The 17,520-nt window shown below is 60.5% G+C and overlaps 2 protein-coding genes across 5 annotated transcripts; both read right to left on the reverse strand.

Annotated features, from left to right (window-relative positions):
- Positions 1-236: 236 nt before the first annotated feature.
- Positions 237-5,244, reverse strand: FDXR (ferredoxin reductase). 4 transcript variants are annotated; one of them, XM_039911017.1, is made up of 13 exons: positions 5,096-5,244; positions 4,552-4,667; positions 3,627-3,710; positions 3,350-3,472; positions 3,071-3,184; positions 2,820-2,921; positions 2,373-2,480; positions 2,048-2,132; positions 1,476-1,675; positions 1,218-1,389; positions 957-1,127; positions 711-770; positions 237-573 (listed from the first exon to the last, which is right to left on the reverse strand). In XM_039911017.1, the coding sequence occupies exons 1-13, from the start codon at positions 5,172-5,174 to the stop codon at positions 443-445; spliced, it is 1,545 nt and encodes a 514-aa protein (XP_039766951.1). In that variant the 5' UTR covers positions 5,175-5,244; the 3' UTR covers positions 237-442. The 4 variants fall into 4 exon arrangements, with proteins under 4 accessions (XP_039766951.1, XP_028912741.1, XP_028912742.1 ...); XM_029056908.2 differs by having other exon boundaries at positions 3,627-3,722; XM_029056909.2 differs by having other exon boundaries at positions 3,627-3,722; positions 4,552-4,649; positions 5,096-5,243.
- Positions 5,245-8,666: 3,422 nt separating this feature from the next.
- FADS6 (fatty acid desaturase 6) lies at positions 8,667-14,597 on the reverse strand. The gene is made up of 6 exons (XM_001513784.6): positions 14,233-14,597; positions 12,958-13,124; positions 11,800-11,980; positions 11,369-11,556; positions 10,885-11,064; positions 8,667-10,319 (listed from the first exon to the last, which is right to left on the reverse strand). Exons 1-6 carry the CDS (start codon positions 14,498-14,500, stop codon positions 10,170-10,172), a joined length of 1,134 nt encoding a protein of 377 aa, XP_001513834.2. The 5' UTR covers positions 14,501-14,597; the 3' UTR covers positions 8,667-10,169.
- Between the last annotated feature and the right edge of the window lie 2,923 nt (positions 14,598-17,520).

A 17,520-nucleotide genomic window follows, 5' to 3' on the forward strand; every position in this document is an offset into this window, starting at 1 on the left:
CCTGCGCGCCCATCCGGAGCGGAGCCCCTTCTGCGGACATGGGCGGCGGTCGGGGGAGGACGGGGGGCGAGGGCAGGGGCAGGGGCAGCAGGCGGGGGGGCAGCAGGCGGGGGGCAGCAGGAGGGGGGCAGCGCCGTCCGGAGCCTGGCATGGGGAGGGCACGGTGTCTGGTCTCGCGGCGCCCCCTGCCGGCCTCCCGGGAGAAAGCCCGCCCGATCACCGAGTCGAAAGCAGAATTCCGATTTCCAACAGTTTATTAGTACTTTTGCCCTGGGGCTGCTCCTCCGCTGAGGCAGCAGAACCGCCCCCACCCCCCGACCTCTTCCACACAAGAGAAGGGGCCGCGCCGCGAGGGGCTGAAAGGGGTGGGTGAGAGGTGAGGCGGGTCGGTGAGGTCGGGGGGCCAGGTCACTTCCAGCCCCTTCGGCGGCCCCGGGGGCACTCAGTAACCCGCCAGTCGCAGCATCTCAGCCCGGTCCACCAGCTTCTCCCGGGGCTTCCCGGCTGCCTGGCCCCGGGCTACCTCCTCCGCATCCAGCCTCTCCCAGTCCGAGAAGGTGAGGGCCTGGACGCCTGAGAACGGCGGGGCGGGTTGGAGAGGGTTGGGGGAGAGTGGAAGAGGACCTAAGCGTCTAGTTCCCCCCACCCCTGTCCAGCCAGGAGCCCTTCGGGCTCCCCTTCTCCCTACCCCATACCCCAGTGCTCCATACCCCGGTGCTCTCCACCCGGCTCCTTCATGGCTGCCCCTTCGTCACGTCCCACTGCTGCTCCTGCTCACGGTCCCCACGGAGTAAAAGTCACTGAAAGGGGGCGGCTCTCTTCCCGATCTCTCTCCCCGTACCTTCCTGCAGCTCCTCCCTTCTTCCCGCTCTCCCCGGCTCCTTGCTTCTCCCCTCTCCCCGCGGCTCTTCGTCTCCTGCTCCCCCCAGCCCCTCGCTTCTCCCCGTTCCCCGCACCTCGGCTGCACAGCAGCGGCTCCACGGCGGCGAAGCCGGGCCGGCTTCCCGACGGCAGGAGCCCGGCCTGGAGGTCGTGCAGCAGAGCCTGGCCCGTGAGGAAGCTGTCGCTCATGGTGGTGGCGATGACGCCGGTGGGTCCCCTCTTCACCCAACCACTGCAGTACAGCCCTGGGAGGGGGCGGCTCGTCAGTCCGCTCCCGAGGCCCCCGCTGACCCCTCTCTGCCTCCCTTGGCCCCCATTCCCTTCGGCATCCTCACCTGGTGCGCGCTCCACTCGGCCCTCGCTGTTGGGGATGACACCCCGCTCGGGGTCAAAGGGCACAGAGGGATCGATGGGGCGGCTCTTATACCCGACACTGCTCAGGACCAGTCCGCAGGGCAGGTCCTCTGTGGCCCCCGTGGGCACTGCCCGGGCTGTCTCCCCCGAGCCCTGGGGGCAGGGATGGAGGGTGCCCAGTGAGGAGGTGCCCAGCCCTCCAGCACCCCCTCCCAATCCAGCCTGGGGGGACCCCTCACCTCCAGCCGGGTGACGGCCAAGCGGACGCCGGCGGCCCGCACCCCGTCCGGAGAAGCCAGCACCTCCACGGGGCTGCGCAGGAAGCGGAAGCCCCAGGCCCGCGGGGCCGTGCTCGGGCGAGCTACTGCTTCTGCTCCGATTGGCTCCAGCGCCGCTCGCAACAGCAACTCACTCAAACGCTTTCGGGGGCGAGGAGCCGCTGGCCGCCAAACGGGAGGGGAAGGGGGGGATGAATACTAAAATAATAGTTCTAAGACGTGTTAAGAGCTTACTACGTGTCCTCCGAATCAGACACGTTCCCTGTCCGCATGGGGCTTCTGGTCTACTGAAGCGAGAACAGGTATTTAATCCCCATTTTGCAGATCCGAGTAAATTGAGGCACTGAAAAGTTAAATGACTCTCAAGGTTACACAGCAGGCAAGTGGCAGAGCTGGGATTAAAACCCAGGGCCTCTGACTCCCAGGCCTGTGCTCTTTCTATGAGGCCACACTGCATCTTGTGGATGAGGGGCTGCCCTCCCCTTCACCCCACCCCGCAGCCGATCCACAGCTCCTCTCAGCCAGCCCCCCACCTTTGATCGCCTCCTGGAGCCCCACGAAGTCCCCCGGGTCCAGCACGGTTCGTGTGCCCGACAGATTCATCATCTCCCGCAGCTCCTGGAGAGTTTGTGCTGGGACAGGCCACGTCCCAGACCGGACCCCACCCCAGGGAGGCAAGGGGGAGCCTGGCTCGGACCACCCAGTCGCCCAAGACGCAGGCGAGCCCCCGACTAACTGGACCGGGCCTGGGTCCTTCCCACGTCCACCCCCTTGCCACTCCTTCTGGCTACTGAATGAATGAATCACCTCAAACTCCCTCAGGGCACAGGCTGCCCGCCCCTCTGGGGTCCCACGTACCTTGATGGTGAAGGCTGCCTGCAGGGGACCTCTGCGCCCCACGATCCACACTGTCTTCACCCGGCTCTGCTTCAGGGCCCCCAGGGCTCGCGCCGTGATGTCTGTCTTCTGTGGGAGAAAAGGGGAAACCTCGCACTGGGCAAACTGGGCAACCCCCGTGGTCAGAAGTAGAGACTCCTTCTGCTACCGACAGCCAAGACTTTCCTCCCTCTCTCCCTCCCTGCCCAGGATCTCAGACTAGACCCACCCCTCCCCAAACCCGGTCCGGCTTGCTGTATCCAGCTCCGGTTCCCCCTTGGGTACTGAACTCCCCACCCTGTCCCACCAGTGGAGGAAATTGAGGCAGAAGGTGCAGCGATGCCAAGAGAGACGGGGCAGAACCCGGAGTGCCCAGCTCCTGGCTAGTTACGAGCCCAGTGCTGCCTGGCCTGCCCCTGCCACACTCACCTCCAGAAGCTCGGGGGGAGTCAGCAGGATCCTGGCCACATCCAGGGCCACGTTGCCCTGGCCCAGGACCACGGCTGTGTCACAGTTCAGGTTGGGTGCAAGCTGGGGGGCGAGGGGTAAGCGGGGCTTGAGCTGAGCTCTGCCCCGCCTGCTCTGCTTTGAGCTCACCCTTCTTGCCCCAGCTCACCCCTCTGACCACCCCCACACCTCCCCACTCCTCCCACAGTCCCCCCGGCCTGTACCGGCCTCACCTCCTGGTTTTCGGGGAGCCCATTGTACCAGCCCACGAAGGCCCGGGCCGAGAGCACCCCTGGCAGCTCCTCCCCGGGGATCCCCAAGGCCCGGTGGTCTTCGGCCCCATAGCTCTAGAGGGCAACAACGGGAGACGTCGGGAGAGTCAGGGGCACAGCCAGGCACGGGCTTCTTTGCTCCCCCAAAGCCCAGCCGCTCCGATCCCATCCTACCGCCAGAGAGTTGGGGAGCACAGGCATCCCCCAGCCCCAACACCACCCCCCCAGACCTCCTCTCACCAGCACCACGGCATGATAGGCCTCTTGCAGCTCAGACACTGTCACGTCCCTGCCCACGGCCACATTGCCCCTGAAGGCGCAACGGGCCGAGCGGGCTGTCTGTGTGAAGGTGTTGATCACGTTCTGCCAGGATGCGCAGGAGGGCACAAGTCAGAGTCCCTCTGTGCCCAGGGAAGCCCTCCTCACCTGTGGGCCGGGGGCAGCCCGCTGACCAGGACTGAGTCTGGAGCTGAGCTCATGCCCCCGCCTGCCTCCAGGCCCATTCCCCGGCACCTACCTTCACCTCAGGATGGTCAGGGGCAACGCCAAAGCGAACCAGGCCAAAGGGCACGGGCAGCTTCTCGAAGATGTCCACCTGGGCCTGAGGATGGTGCTGGTGGGGTGGACACAGCCAGGTGACCCACTGCCCGGCTGCCCCCAACCAGACGGGTACAAGGACAGATGCTGCCCTCCACCCCGGGAGCTCAGCCCGGGGACGGTGGATGGTTCGGTCAGGAGTCGGGACACGGAGGGAGGGGATCGTCCTGGGCTTTAGCAGTCTTGAGGGGCGGTAAATGCAAGGGTTCATTGAAGTAAGGTGTCAGGACGGACTTCCCGTCGGCCAGGGGATGAAACTCTGAGACACAGAAACGAGGGAGCTTCCTTCTCCAGAGAGCCTGGAGATGGGAAAGCCCGCCTGGTCCAGCTCAGAGCCAGGAGGATGGATGAGAGGACTCTTAAAGGGTCCTGGGCATCTGAAAACCTCTTCTAAACTGAAGCTCACTGTGGGCAGGGAATGTGTCTGTTCTATTGTACTCTCTGTGCTTAGTACAGTGCTCTGCACACAGTAAGTGCTCAATAAATATGACTGACTGACTTCTGCCACGAAGACCGGCTTCGGCTTTGTGAGCATCCCTCCTGCAGCCAGCTAGGGCCCCAGGGGGAGGGGTGACCCAGAACCGAGAGCGAGAGGCCTCAGGGCCGCCGCCTCCACCCGCTTTCCTCCCCCACACCCTCCACCCCGGATTCAAGGGCACCGGCAGTCAAGGCCTCCGAGGGAGGGGCAGAGAGATAAACTGTGCGGGGAAGAAAGCCGACCCCCAAGGCCTAGCTCCCAGGCTGTGGGGAAGGAGGGCGAGCGGGTAGAGGGGGAGTAGCGTTAGGGGGCTTCCCTGTCAGGGGCCGGGGGCACGAGGGATCGGGGAGAGGGCTGTTGTCCATACCTTCAACAGGTGCTGCGCAGTGTAGAAACCGGCCGGGCCGCTGCCCACGATGCAAACCTGCGGGGTGGGCTCTGCCGTGGAGAGATGCTGGCAGCATGCTGGGGAGATATATACCACTGATCGATCGATCGATCGATTAGATGATGGAACAGTAGACGAGGCCGGGGCTGACCGCCCCCAACCCACACGCACGCATTTCTTCCTCCTCCCCCGCTCTCTCCGGTGCCCCCCTCGGGGCCGGGGTGGCCAACCTGACGCTTCTCGGCCACCTGCGGTTCCCACGCGTCCAAACTACGGGACTATGGCGTCCTCTATCTGACGGCCGCCCGACTGTGACTGTTCCCCACACCCGGGGTCCAGCCCCTTCCCGAGCCCCCCCCACCCCGATATCAGTGAGTGTGGAGGCCACCCCCTCCCCGTCCACCCCCAGGATCGCCCGCCCCTGCCACCCTCCCCGTTCAGTACGCTGCTCTGCACCTAGTAAGCGCTCAGTAAAAAGGACTGAACGAGCGAGTGGCCCCACCCGGGGACGGGGGCCGCTTACGGAGAGAGGGAAGGGCTCCGAGGGAAGGCGGTCGGAGTCGGGCGGCGCCCCACCAGGGGCTCCAGCAGCGCGGGGGCATCGTGGACGCCCCGTGGACTGGTCGCGACGCACCGAGCGGGGGGCCCCGGGTCCCAGGCCACGCCCCCTCCGACCCGGGCCACGCCCACCGTCGAGTTAGCCACGCCCCTTAGGGCCTGACTACGCCCCCTACCGGCCGTAGCCCCGCTCGCTCCCGACGAAACCCCGCCCTTCCAGCCAATCCCCGCCCGTGCAGGCCCCGCCTCCTCAATTCCGCCCACCAATGAGAATCGCTCGCCTCATTTCCCCCCCCAACCCCGCCCCTCCCTTTCCTGGGTCGCGCGATGATGACGTCGACATGCAGGGACAACCCCTCTCCCTCCTCTGGCTATCAGCTCTCTGAGGCCTGGCTTTAGCTCCAGCTAAATGCTGCCACTAAATGTTCTTACGCTATTTTATGGCCAGTGATAATAATAACGTTGGTACTTGTTAAGCGCTTACGATGTGCAGAGCACTGTTCTAAGCGCTGGGGGAGAGACAGGGTCATCAGGTGGTCCCACGTGAGGCTCACAGTCTTCATCCCCATTTTACAGATGAGGGAACTGAGGCACAGAGAAGTGAAGGGACTTATAAGAATAATAATGTTGGTGTTTGTTAAGCGCTTGCTATGTGCAGAGCACTGTTCTAAGCGCTGGGGGAGAGACAGGGTCATCAGGTAGTCCCACGTGAGGCTCACAGTTAACCCCCATTTTACAAATGAGGGAACTGAGGCACAGAGAAGTGAAGGAACTTAGAATAATAATAATGTTGATCTTTGTTAAGCACTTACTATGTGCAGAGCACTGTTCTAAGCGCTGGGGGAGAGACAGGGTCATCAGGTGGTCCCACTTGAGGCTCACAGTTGTTAACCCCCATTTTACAGATGAGGTCACTGAGGCACAGAGAAGTTAAGTGACTTGCACAGTACTTATTTTGGGTTAAGCGCTTACTATAAGTTGAGTACTGTGCTGAGTGCTTGGGTAGTTACAAGATGATGATGGCATTTGTTAAGCGCTTACTATGTGCAAAGCACTGTTCTAAGCGTGGGGGGATACGAGGTGAGCAGGTTGTCCCGCGTGGGGCTCACAGTTTGTAATCCCCATTTTACAGATGAGGTAACAGGCGCAGAGAAGTTAAGGGACTTGCCCAAAGTCACACAGCTGGCAAGTGGCAGAGCAAGATAATTATATCAGACCCTATCCCACATGGGGATTAATCAATCCTATTTATTGAGCGACTGTGGTGTGCAGAGCACTGGACTACATGTCTTAGTGGAAAGAAGGCGGGCTTGGGAGTCAGAGGACGTGGGTTCTAATCCCAGCTCCGCCGCTTGTCAGCTGTGTGACCTTGGGCAAGTCACTTCACTTCTCTGTGCCTCAGTTACCTCATCTGTAAAACAGGGATAAAGACTGAGCCCTACGTGGGACAACCTGAAGACCTTGTATCTATCCCAGCGCTTAGAACAGTGCTTGGCGCAGAGTAAGCGCTTAACAAATACCAACATTAGTATTACTAAGCGCTTGGGAGAGTACAGTGTAATAGATTTGGTAGACACCTTCCCTGCTGACTTCAATCTCTAAGTGGGAGAGAGAATCCCCATTTTATAGACAAGGGAACTGAAGCCCAGAGAAGGTAAGTGATTTGCCCGAGGAAGCGGCATGACCTAGCGTGGATCTGGGTGTCGGAGGACCTGGGTTCCAGTCACTCATTCAGTTGTAATTATTGAGTGCTTACTGTGTGCAGAGCACCGTGCCTGATTCTGCCACTTGTCTGCTGTGTCACCTTAACTTCTTTGTGCCTGTTACCTAAAATGGGAATAAAGACTGTGAGCTTTATGTGGGACGTGGACTGATATTCTTGTAACTAGTCCAGGACTTAGTATAATTTTGGCACATAGTTAGTGCTTAACAAATGTATATTGAGTACTTATTCTGTGCCGAGTCCTGGCATAGTTACAGCCCCTGTCCCATGTGGGGCTACCATTACCGCCCAAGTGCTTAGAACAGTGCACTGCACATAGTAAGCGCTCAATAACTACCACTGATTGATTAAAAGGGAGGGAGAGCAGGCATTTTATCCCCATTTTGCAGATAAGGAAATGAGGCACAGAGAGATTGAATGATTTGCCCCAAATCCCACAGTCAGCCAGGGGCACAATCCTGTGCTCTTTCCACTAGACAACCCTGCTTCCTAACTAGGGAAAGGGAAACAGACATAGAAGAAATAAATGGTATGTGGGGAAAAAAGACTGCCTGGGAATAATAATCATAATTGTTAGGTGCTTACTATATGCCAAGCACTGTTACTGTGGTGTGGCAGATACAAGATAAACTGGTTCCACGTGGGGCTCACAGTCTAAGTAGGAGAGAGAGCAGGGATGGAATGCCCATTTTATAGATGAGGGAACTGAGGCACAGAGAAGTTAAGTGACTTGCCCAAGGTCACACAGCAATTATATGAGAGACACAGAAACCCACAAAAGAGGGTTTGAAAAAGACAGATCTCTAGAAAGATTAATGAGAGAAAGACCCCATGATGGAGCACATGCTCCCAAACAGGGATTTTGGGTGTAGAAAGCAGTGGACATGGCAGGGCCAGCAAAAAGAGGATCAGAGGCAGAAACAGCAGCCCCCTACCAGTACAGCTCTCTGCCCACAACAGATGCTCAGTACAGAGCTCTGCCCCCAGTATTCACCTAGCAGAGCTCTCTGCACACAATAAACGTTCAATGAATACTCTTGTCCTGTTGTTGATAAAGATGAGTGCCTCTCCTGCCTGCCAACTCCCTTTGCCCCCATTCCAGCCAGGACCAAAATGCCCTGTCGTGGAGGTTTGTTTCGTTTGTCTACTAATGGTATTTGTTAAGCTCTTGCTATGTGCCAGGCACTGTAGTAAGCACTGTGATAGATACAAACCACCTGGGTTGTACACAGTCCACGCGAGCCCGTTTTTGGGTAGGGATTGTCTCTGTTGCTGAATTGTATTTTCCAAGTGCTTAGTACAGTGCTTTGCACACAGTAAGTGCTCAGTAAATACGATTGAATGAACATAAGGTTCCCAGTCTTAATTCCCTGTTTTATAGAGGAGGAAAGTGAGGCCCAGAGAAGTTAAGCAACTTGCCCAAGGTCACACAGAAAAGAAGGGGTGGAGACGGGATTAGAGCCCAGCTCCTCCGACTCTCAGGCCTGTGCTCTTTCCGTTTGGCCATGCTGCTTTCTTCCTCAGATCTAACCCCAATTCCTTAATTTCGTCCTGCCTCCATCTCAGGCTCCGGGCCCACAGTGATAAAGTCAGAGCCTCAAATGACCGTTCCTGTTTGCCACCCAGGGACACTGAGATCAGAGAGGTTGTCCCAATGCCAGGCTCCAAAGTCAGAACACCCCCATATCTCCTCCACTCCCAACCTCCGCTGTCCTTCCACCCGCCTATCCCCTTCCCTCCCCCTTCCCTCCCACTCCCTCCTCTCTCCCTCCCCCCATCCCGCTCCGCAGAGGAGAGAATCGATAAAACCGAGTCAGGAGTTCCAAGGACTTTAATCATTCATCAGGGTGACCCCAGCCCAGACGGACTCCGGACAACCCTTGGTTCTTGGGAGGATGACCGCACTGATTGATTAATTGGGCTTGGAGCGTGGAGCCAGTGACTGAGCTGCTGGAACTTTTGGAAACCCAAACCACTGCTAAAAGAATCCATCGGCCGGTGGCCTCCCCTCGCCATTCCGGGATGTCTGGGTTCAGGCTGGGTATTCCGAGGGGAAGGAGGAAGGCTGAGAGGGAAAGGGGAAAGAGGGGAACCCAGGGGTTCGAATATGCTCCCTCTCCTCCTAGGACGGCTGGGACCACTCGAGGCTGTGAGGGGGCGGGGCGGGACTCTTCCCCCCGGGCTGCTGGGATTTCAAGGATCTAAGGCAGTGTTCCAACCTTCCCACCCGACTGCCTCCCGGCCTTCAGCCCCCTTCCCCCTCCGCCTTGCCTCAGACCTTCGTCCGCCCTCCTTCCCCCCAACACGAGGCACAACCTTGCCTTCAAGGCTCTTCCACTGCTCAGCCTGGGCCCCCTCCTACCCTTCCTTCTCCCTCTTCTCCCCTCCATCGTCTCCAGAGTCTCCCACCCTTCCCAGTTCACAATCCTGCCTCCCCTGTCTCCCAGTCCCCTTCCAAACTGCTTCTTCAGGAAATGCAAGAGAGAGCCAGGGATTTCCAGGACGAAGGGGTTCAGCTTCACCCCCTCCTCGAGACTCCCTTAGTCCAAGGCTCAGGCCAACTTGTCCAGGGCCTCCGGACTGGGTCTTGTCCAGGGTCCCGGCCAGCCCGGAGCCAACTCCCCGCAGCCCCAGTTCCCAGCCCTTTGGAGGGCAGGGAAGAACCTCATCCATCTCTGGGCTGGGGTTGGAGGTGGGGTGGAGATGACATGGGGTCCTGCCCCTCCTCCCCAGCAGGACTCTGACCCCTGACCCACAGAGAAGCAGGGAAGAGGGTTTTCGTCAGAGAGGTCTCAGAGACCCCCAACCTGCCTAACCCTCCCGGCCAGTGTCCAGGATCCACTCCCCAGCTCCCACCCCCGTCAGTGATGGTCCGTGGAGACCTTAGGCCTGAGAGGGCCGAATAGGAAGTCCCTTCCCTGTCCCCCCACCCTTCCGGCCCCGTGCCCCTCTAGAACACAGCTCTAAGCCTCTCGGGGGCCGGCCAGAGGGCTAGGACCTTACAGAGCCTCGGGCCGGCCCAGAGCAGGATAGCAAGGGTGATTGAGAGCGGCGTGACTCCCCCTAGCCCCCAGCCCTTGGTCCGCCCGGCACCACGGTCCCTGCCGACCAGAGCCTGGTCAGTCTGGCCCCGTGGACTGACCGACAGGCCAAATTTCAGCCACGGGTTCCCAGAAGCCCCCGGGGGCCGGACCCAGCCAGACTCATCCAGATTCCAACGGACACAGTCGTTGGATGATGTCTCCACAGATGGATCCTGCAGGGGCGGGGGGTCCCTGGAGCCGAGGCGGGGTGGGCCGGGGCGCGGCCCCCTTCCTTACTGCAGGCCCACAAGCTCAGTGATGGGCGGGGCGTGAACCAACAATTCTTCGTAGCGCGACAGGAACAAACGCAGCCGAGACAGGTACGAGTCTTCGTTATACGGGAGCCGTTTCTCTCGCAGGAACCGTGACACCAGGGGCTTCACCTTGGGGCGGGGGGAGGATGGACAGCCTGGTGAGAGAGGCCCTACTTCACTCCCCTCTCCCTCTCTGCCCCCGTCTCTGGGACCTGCCCCAACTTGGGAGCTCGAACAGTGCATGTCGCGGTCCAGGTGAGGCAGCTGGGCCGTCCTTGAACCGGGGTGAGCGGGATCACGGAGGGTCCCCAAGGACCCCCAACAGCCAAGGGCCACTGCTCAGCCCTGCTCCTCCCCCCTGTGGACCTATTGAGCTCCCCTACAGCTGGCTCTGGGGAGGAGAAGGGCTGGCAGGGGGAACGAAGGCTACAGGTCCAGAGGGCTGGGGTCGGGGCTGAATAATAATAATAATAATAATAATGGTATTTGTTATGCACTTACTATGTGCCAGGCACTGTTCTAGCGCTGGGGAGGTTACAAGCAAACCGGTTTGGACACAATCCCTGTCCCATGTGGGGCTCACAGTCTCAACTCCCATTTTACAAGTAAGGTAACTGAAGCATAGAGAAGTGAAATAACTTGCCCAAGGGGCCCAGTGGGCAGCTCCCACGTCCCGCACCCTTCCCATGAGCACCTTCAGGCACATGTTGTCCGAGAGGCGCGGGAATAAGTGATGTTCCACGTGACAGCTGATGATGGAGTGGCCGAAGGCCCAGTCCAGCAGAGGGTTGCGGGGCAGGTTGAGGACCCCGAGGCTCATCAGGTGGATTCGCCGCGGCTTCTTCTCCGGGGAGAACATGGGCAGCCCGATGTGCTGAAACATTTGCGTTCGTGTGTTGGGGGGTGATGTACACGCTGGGGCCACAGCTCCATCCCGGGCCCGGGTAATGGAACCGAGAGACAGAGAAGGAATCAGGTGTCCTCAGCCGCCCACATGCAGTCAGCTCTGCGGTGGAGCACCCCCCACCCTCACACACTCCAACAAACCCCACTGAGTTGAGACCCCGACCCCCAGAGACAGGGCTCCCCTCCCGCGGCCTGAGCCCACTGCAGGCCTGGTCTGCGGGGAAGCCGAAGGGGGAAGCCCGGTGGCGGTGGCGGGGAGAAGCCGTGGCTACCTGGAAGATGTTGACGTGTAGGTAGGGGTGGGCCAGCAGGGAGCGAGTGAGAACCATGCACAGTAGAGCGGAGGTGGTCGACTGGAACCCCGACACTCGCAGCAGCAGCCAGTAGTGAGAGCCGAGGCCCAGGGCCATGAGGCTCAGGGTGCGAAGCGCCACCCGGGGCTCGGCCTCCTTCAGCAGCCCTGCAGGGAGGGAGCCGCCGCCCAGGTCAGCGGCCTCGGCCGGCCCCCGAGGGACCTGCTGGGGGATGAGGGAGCCCCCGCGCCTTGGGGTTGGCACCTGGGAAGGGTTGGCGCTTTGGCCATCCCTCCCACGGCAAGACCCGGAAGGCCGTCCCGCCGAGACCGGGAGGCAGGATCCGGGCTCCGACCGGCCCGGGCGCAGGGTTACAGGACCCCACCGTAGGAGTCGCCGGGGGTACCCACCGAGTGCCACCAGCGGGGTGAGGACAGGCAGTACGACGGGAGCGAGGAACATGTAGACGAAGCGGTTGAGGGAGGGCATTTTCCAGGTGCTCGAGTCCCCGAGGCCAAGCACGTTGGTATAGGCGTGGTGCAGCTTGACGTGACCGTGCGTGGCCTGGTCCGCCGAGAATGCCGTGCACACCTGGGGAGGGGACGAGGAGGAGCCGGAGCCAGGGCGGGGGTCCCTCAGGGGTCGCCCCACTCCCCCAAACCACGATCATTCTGTGGCAATAAGGCTCTGGAGTTTGGGAATCGAGGGGTGGGCAGAGCCTGGGGCAGACAGGTTTGGAGAGAGGGTGGAAGGGAAGGTGTCGGGGACAGCCAGACTCTCCCGACCCCGCAGGCCACGGGGCACGCCTGATGGAGAGCAGACAAGTCGGAGCAGAGGTGTCTCGGGGACGTGGCAAGGACAGATGGGGCTGTGGGACAGAGGTTTTGCTGCCAAGCCCAGGCCCAGCCAACATGGGGTCGAGCGGTCCGGGAGAGGGGAGTGTGGGCAGGGGATCCTCGGCGTGTCCTGGCAGCAGTCCTCCCCATAGGGTCACTCAGGCACCCTCAGGGCTTCGTGCTTCCCTGGCTTCTGTCCAGGCCAGCAGTCAGTCAGACGCGTGGGCGAGAGAGGGACGTGGGGTAGGTCCTCCAAGCCCCGATTGCACAATGCTCAGGAGGATGGGGCCAACTCACCAGGCCCTCTGGGATCAAGCTGGAGACCAGGATGGGAGACGAAGCTTAGGTAGTACCTTTTTTTTAAAATGGTATTTGTTGGACATTTACTGTTTGCCAGGCACTTACTAAACCCTGGGGTAGAGACAAGCTAATCTCCCAGTCTTAATCTCCATTTTACAGATGAGGTAATTGAGGCCCAGAGAAGTGAAGTGACTGGCCCAGGGTCACACAGCAGAGAAGTGGCTGAGTCGGGATTAGAACCCAGGTCCTCTGACTCTCAGGCCCGCGCTCTATCCACTGACCACGCTGCTTCTCGTCTCGTGTCCCAAAGGGATCGGCACCCTGGGCCAGCTGTGCAGGGGAAAGGCAGTGGCGTGGGCACACAAACTGACACATTCGCGCTCACGCACAGGCAGGCACGCTGCACATACGCAGGCGTAGACCCCATCTCACCTCCACGAAGAAGAGCACCCAGACCCGGCTCCAGCCCTTGGAGCTGGTGAGGGCGCCGTGGACGGCCAGGTGGCTCCCCTTGACGGTCATCGTGCTGTGGACCACGCCCAGGATGGCGATGCCCAGCGCGAAGACGGGGACGCACTCGGAGCGCAGACACAGGAACCCTGCGGGCAGGGGTGGGACAGAACCCCAGGTTCATCCGTTCGAATCCACCCTCCCCACCAGAGCCACGGGCAACTCCGACCTGCCTAGGGCCTCGCCCCCGACTCGGATGGGATCCTCAGCTCAGGATGCCGAGAGGAGTCCTAGCCCCCATCCCTGGAGAATAAGATGGGGCACCCCAGCATCCCGGCCCCCCCCCCTCCTGTTTTTATCCTGTTCGGGTCCTCCCTGAATCCGGTCCCTCTCGGTCGACAGGGAGGGGGAGGGAGAAACTGCTACCAGACCCAAGAGGCAACCCTCTGGTCATCCTGGATTTGAGGCGAAAGCCCTCAGATATAATGCCCACCTCCAACCCTAGAATCCCCCGGTATCTGAGCACCTAGGGTCAACCTAGACCCCTCTCCTCCCCGTCAAACACAGGCAGCCAACGGCCTTGGGGAGTCCACGCTGCAGACACCCCCCACTTCGGGCCCAGCTCTGAACCGGGGCTTCCCCCCACAAAGCCTGGGACTTGGGGACTAGGACTTGGCAGCACCCGGTTTGTTTGCGTATTTGTTTTATGGTACTTGATAAGCCCTTACTGTGTCCAACAGTGCGCTGAGCGCTGGAGTAGGTCCAAATCAATAAGGTCGGACACAGTCCCTGTCCCGCGTGGGGTTCACAGTCTTAAGTAGGAGGGAGAACGGATTTTGAATCCCCATTTTACAGCAGAGGGTACTGAGGCACAGAGAGGTTAAGTGACTTGCCCAAGGTCACACAGGAAGCGCCTGGCAGAGCCGGCGTTAGAACCCAGGTCCTCTATCCTCTAGGCCAGGCTGCTGCTTTGCTAATTCCCCCTCCCTCCCCAGGCGCTCGGCCCAGCCCCCCTCGCCCTCAGCCCGACGGTCGGCGGGGGTCCGGCCGAGGTCCGGGCGGTCGCGGGGCCTGCGGCGGCCCCGCACCGTCCTTTCCGCGCCGCAGGACGGCCGGGGGTGGGTGGATCCTCATCGTCCGTCTCCCCTCCTCCATCCTCCTCCTCCCTGCGGCACCGCCACCCCCAGCTCCCCAAAATGACCCGTGCCCGGGAAGGGCGCCGAGGGGGTGGGGGAGGGAAACTGAGGCGCGGGTCACCTGCGGGCAGGGCCAGGAAGCTGAGGAGGAGGATGAAGCAGTCCAAGCCTCGCCGGTCCCACCAGCCGCTGGCCCGCACCGCCTCTGTCACCAGCGCCTCCAGCTCGCCCATCAGTCGCTCTCCGTCGCCGCCGGCCGGCTCCGACTCGGTCCTCCCCGGGCTACCGTCGCCCTCGGCGCGGCCGCGGTCCCCGTTCCGGGCCGGGGAGGGTCCGGGGGTCCTCGCCATCCGCCGGTCACCGGGGTCTGGGCGCCCCCCGGCCTCCATGCCCGCTGGCCCCCGCGGGGTCCCGGAGGCCGGGCCGAAGGGACGGACGTCCAGCGGTCGGCCGAGATGCCGGGGGCGAGGGGCGAAGGCGAGGTAGAGGAGCTGAGGGCGGGGAGGGGCGGACCCGGGGCTGGGCCGCGGGGCGCCGGAGGGGAGCCGGGCTGGGAGGAGCCGGGATCCTGGCAGCGGAGAGGCTTTCCGCAGTCCGGGATGGGGCTGAGACTCACAGAGGAAAGGACAAGTTGGATGACCACTAGGAGGAGGAGGTGCAGCAGCAGCCGGGTGGGCCCCGGGGGTCACCGAGGGACCTGCCCTGCCCCCAGGACCATTTCTCTCGGTGACGAAGTCCCTTCCGGGACCCCCTTTGAGAGAGAACTAGCTGCCCACTCCTCCTCCCGTCAGAGAGGCACAGGACAGCGACCGAAGGCTAGGCGGAGAAACGGACACCGTCCGAGACCGGCAGGGGAGGACCCCCTGAAAAAGTCTGCTCTCAACCCATTGTCTATTTCCAGGTGTCGGACCCGCCCCCTCCGAGGAGAGAAACAGAGACACAGACACACGAGTCGCTTCGCTTCTCTGGGCCTCAGTGACCTCATCTGTAAAATGGGGATTAAGACCGTGAGCCCCATGTAGGACACGGACCGTATCCTTCCGGATTAGGTTGTATCCACCCCAGAGTTTAGTACACTGCCCGGCGCACATCGTCAGCGCTTAACAGATACAGTTTAAAAAAGATAGGGAGAGAGACTCACACCAGAGTGTGCAGAGACAAGGGGAATCGAGGAAAGGACCGGAGGAGTGTGGAGCTGGAGATGAGGACGGAAAGCGAGTTTCACCGCCCCGGTTCCCTCCCCGTAGCGACTCCCCCAACCCCACTCCCTGCCCCCCACCTGTCTCCCCAGACTTTTCCAGGCTGATCCTGCCCCAATTTGGTCTAATGATATTTGTGGTGTTTGTTAGGCGCTTACTGTGTGCCGAGCACCGTTCCAAGCGCTGGGGTAGGTACGAGGGAGAGAGAACAGATATTTCATCCCCGATTTATTGAAGAGAAAACCCAGGCGCAGAAAAGTGAGGAAACTTGCCCAAGGTCACACAGCAGGCAAGTAAGTAGCAGATCTGGGATTAGAACTAATGTATCAATTAGTCAGTGGGATTTACTGAGCGCTTACTGTGTGCAGAACACTATTCTAATCACTTGGAACGATACAACAGAGTTGATAGACATGATCCCATCCTCAAGGAGCTCACAGTCTACAAAGGGGAGTCAGATATTAAAAGAGACTACGGAGAGGAACGATAGTTGATTAATAGGGGAAAGAGTAGACTCAGCCCATCTTAGTTTCCTTAGGCAACTTTGTCCTTGCAGGGCGGAGCCGGGAAACGCGGGGCACGATTCTGGGCCAACCACCTCTCACACAGCCTCTCCTTCCCGCATCCCCTCCCCCGGAGCGCTCCGCCCCTCCCGCCCCTGCCAGGGCATGAGCCCCGGGGCTGAGGGCTTTGGGTCTGGGTCATGCCTAGACCTGGCCTAATGGTCGGCCCCGCCCTCTGGCAGCCTGGAAGGGTCAGGTGAACTTTAATGGAGTGACGAGGCCGCGGGGCCCCCTTGGGCAGATAACTACCACCCGGCCCTGCCCATCAGTGATCGTCCCACGATCCCACCGAGCCCACTCACCAGGGAATTCATTCTCCCCTGGGGCGGAGAGAGACCTGGAGCCGGAGGCGGAGGGGCGGGGGGCCCAGGACAGTGGGTTCAAGATAGGGATTAGGGTTCCGGACCTGGGGATCCGGGGGCCGTTGATGCGGAGAATCGCTGTACTGTTCCCACCGGCCTCTCGAGCCCCCACCCCTGCCCCACCTTCAGCCCCATTCTCCAGCTCCCACACGTGCCAGGCGTAGGGGGCGAGGGGGCATCACCTAAGGGTCTGGACTGGAGCAGCCAGGTATGGTGGAGTCTAGTCAGACTGGGGCTGAGCCAGTCCCCGAGGCCAGGGGTGTGGTGGTGGGGTGCCCCTGAAGATGTTGTCGAGGGCTGGGGGGCAGGAGCCCCACAGGGCCTACACGTGCCAGGGACCGTCCCCTCGCCCCTGGCTTCCCGCCTCCCACACCTCGGGGGTAATACCTGAGGGAACTTGGGCAAGCCGTGTGAGGATGTGAGGATAATTTGGGCACGGATGTGGGCAATGGTGAAGATAAGATGCTCCAGTCCTCTTCACCACTGCTGCTGATTCAGATCTTTATCTCCCGGTTTGTTGGGGTTAATTGTTGTTATTGGACAGATGGAGGGAAGTGGGGAGGGGAGAGACAGGAGGGAAGGGAGAGGGGTGAGAGGGAAGAGAGGAGAGAGAAAGGGAGGAAGGAGAGAGGGACGGGAGGGAGAGGAAGAAGGAAATAGTTGGATGTAAGAAGGGAGGAGGGTTTAGGGACTGTTGGGGGAGGGCAGGGAAGAGGAATGACCAATGAAGTGATTAGAAGTAGAGGCCAGGGTTGAAGGGATTAGGTGTTTTGAGGCTCTTTAATCCCTTGAGTCCCTCGAGGAGGGAGACGGAGTAATGAGGGAGGGGGCCACAAGGCAAGTGAAGGTCCGGGGACTTCAGTGAGAAGCGGTGTGGCTCAGTGGAAAGAGCCCGGGCTTGGGTTAGGGTTCTAATCCCAGATCTGCCACTTGTCAGCTGTGTGACCTTGGGCAAGTCATTTCACTTCTCTGTGTCTCAGTTACCTCATCTGTAAAATGGGGATTAAGACTGTGAGCCTCACGTGGGACAACCTGATTACCCTGTATCTATCCCAGCGCTTAAAACGATGCTCTGCACATAGTAAGCGCTTAACAAATACCAACATTGTTTTTATTATTATTTGTAAAATGGGGGTGGAGGCTGTGAGCCCTATGTGGAACAAACTGATTACCTTGTATCTACCCCAGCGATTAGAACAGTGCTTGGCACATAGTAAGTGCTTAACAATTATTATTATTATTCAGTTCTGTTTATAACTTTTTCTTCCCTCCCTCAGCCCCCGCC

This window comes from Ornithorhynchus anatinus, unplaced genomic scaffold, assembly GCF_004115215.2.
Source record: "Ornithorhynchus anatinus isolate Pmale09 unplaced genomic scaffold, mOrnAna1.pri.v4 scaffold_264_arrow_ctg1, whole genome shotgun sequence".
NCBI lineage: Eukaryota > Metazoa > Chordata > Mammalia > Monotremata > Ornithorhynchidae > Ornithorhynchus > Ornithorhynchus anatinus.

Coding starts and splice junctions, on each gene's coding strand:
- FDXR (XM_029056908.2), bottom strand. CDS start 5,174: ATGCCCCCGCGCTGCTGGAGCCCCTGGTGGGGCGCCGCCCGACTCCGA. Junction 4,668..5,095: donor CGGAGCCCTTCCCTCTCTCC/GTAAGCGGCCCC, acceptor TCGATCGATCAG/TGGTATATATCTCCCCAGCA. Junction 3,723..4,551: donor CTGCGCAGCACCTGTTGAAG/GTATGGACAACA, acceptor CCACCCCACCAG/CACCATCCTCAGGCCCAGGT.
- FADS6 (XM_001513784.6), bottom strand. CDS start 14,500: ATGGAGGCCGGGGGGCGCCCAGACCCCGGTGACCGGCGGATGGCGAGG. Junction 11,557..11,799: donor CACCCCGCTGGTGGCACTCG/GTGGGTACCCCC, acceptor CCCTCCCTGCAG/GGCTGCTGAAGGAGGCCGAG. Junction 11,065..11,368: donor TACACGTCAACATCTTCCAG/GTAGCCACGGCT, acceptor CAAATGTTTCAG/CACATCGGGCTGCCCATGTT.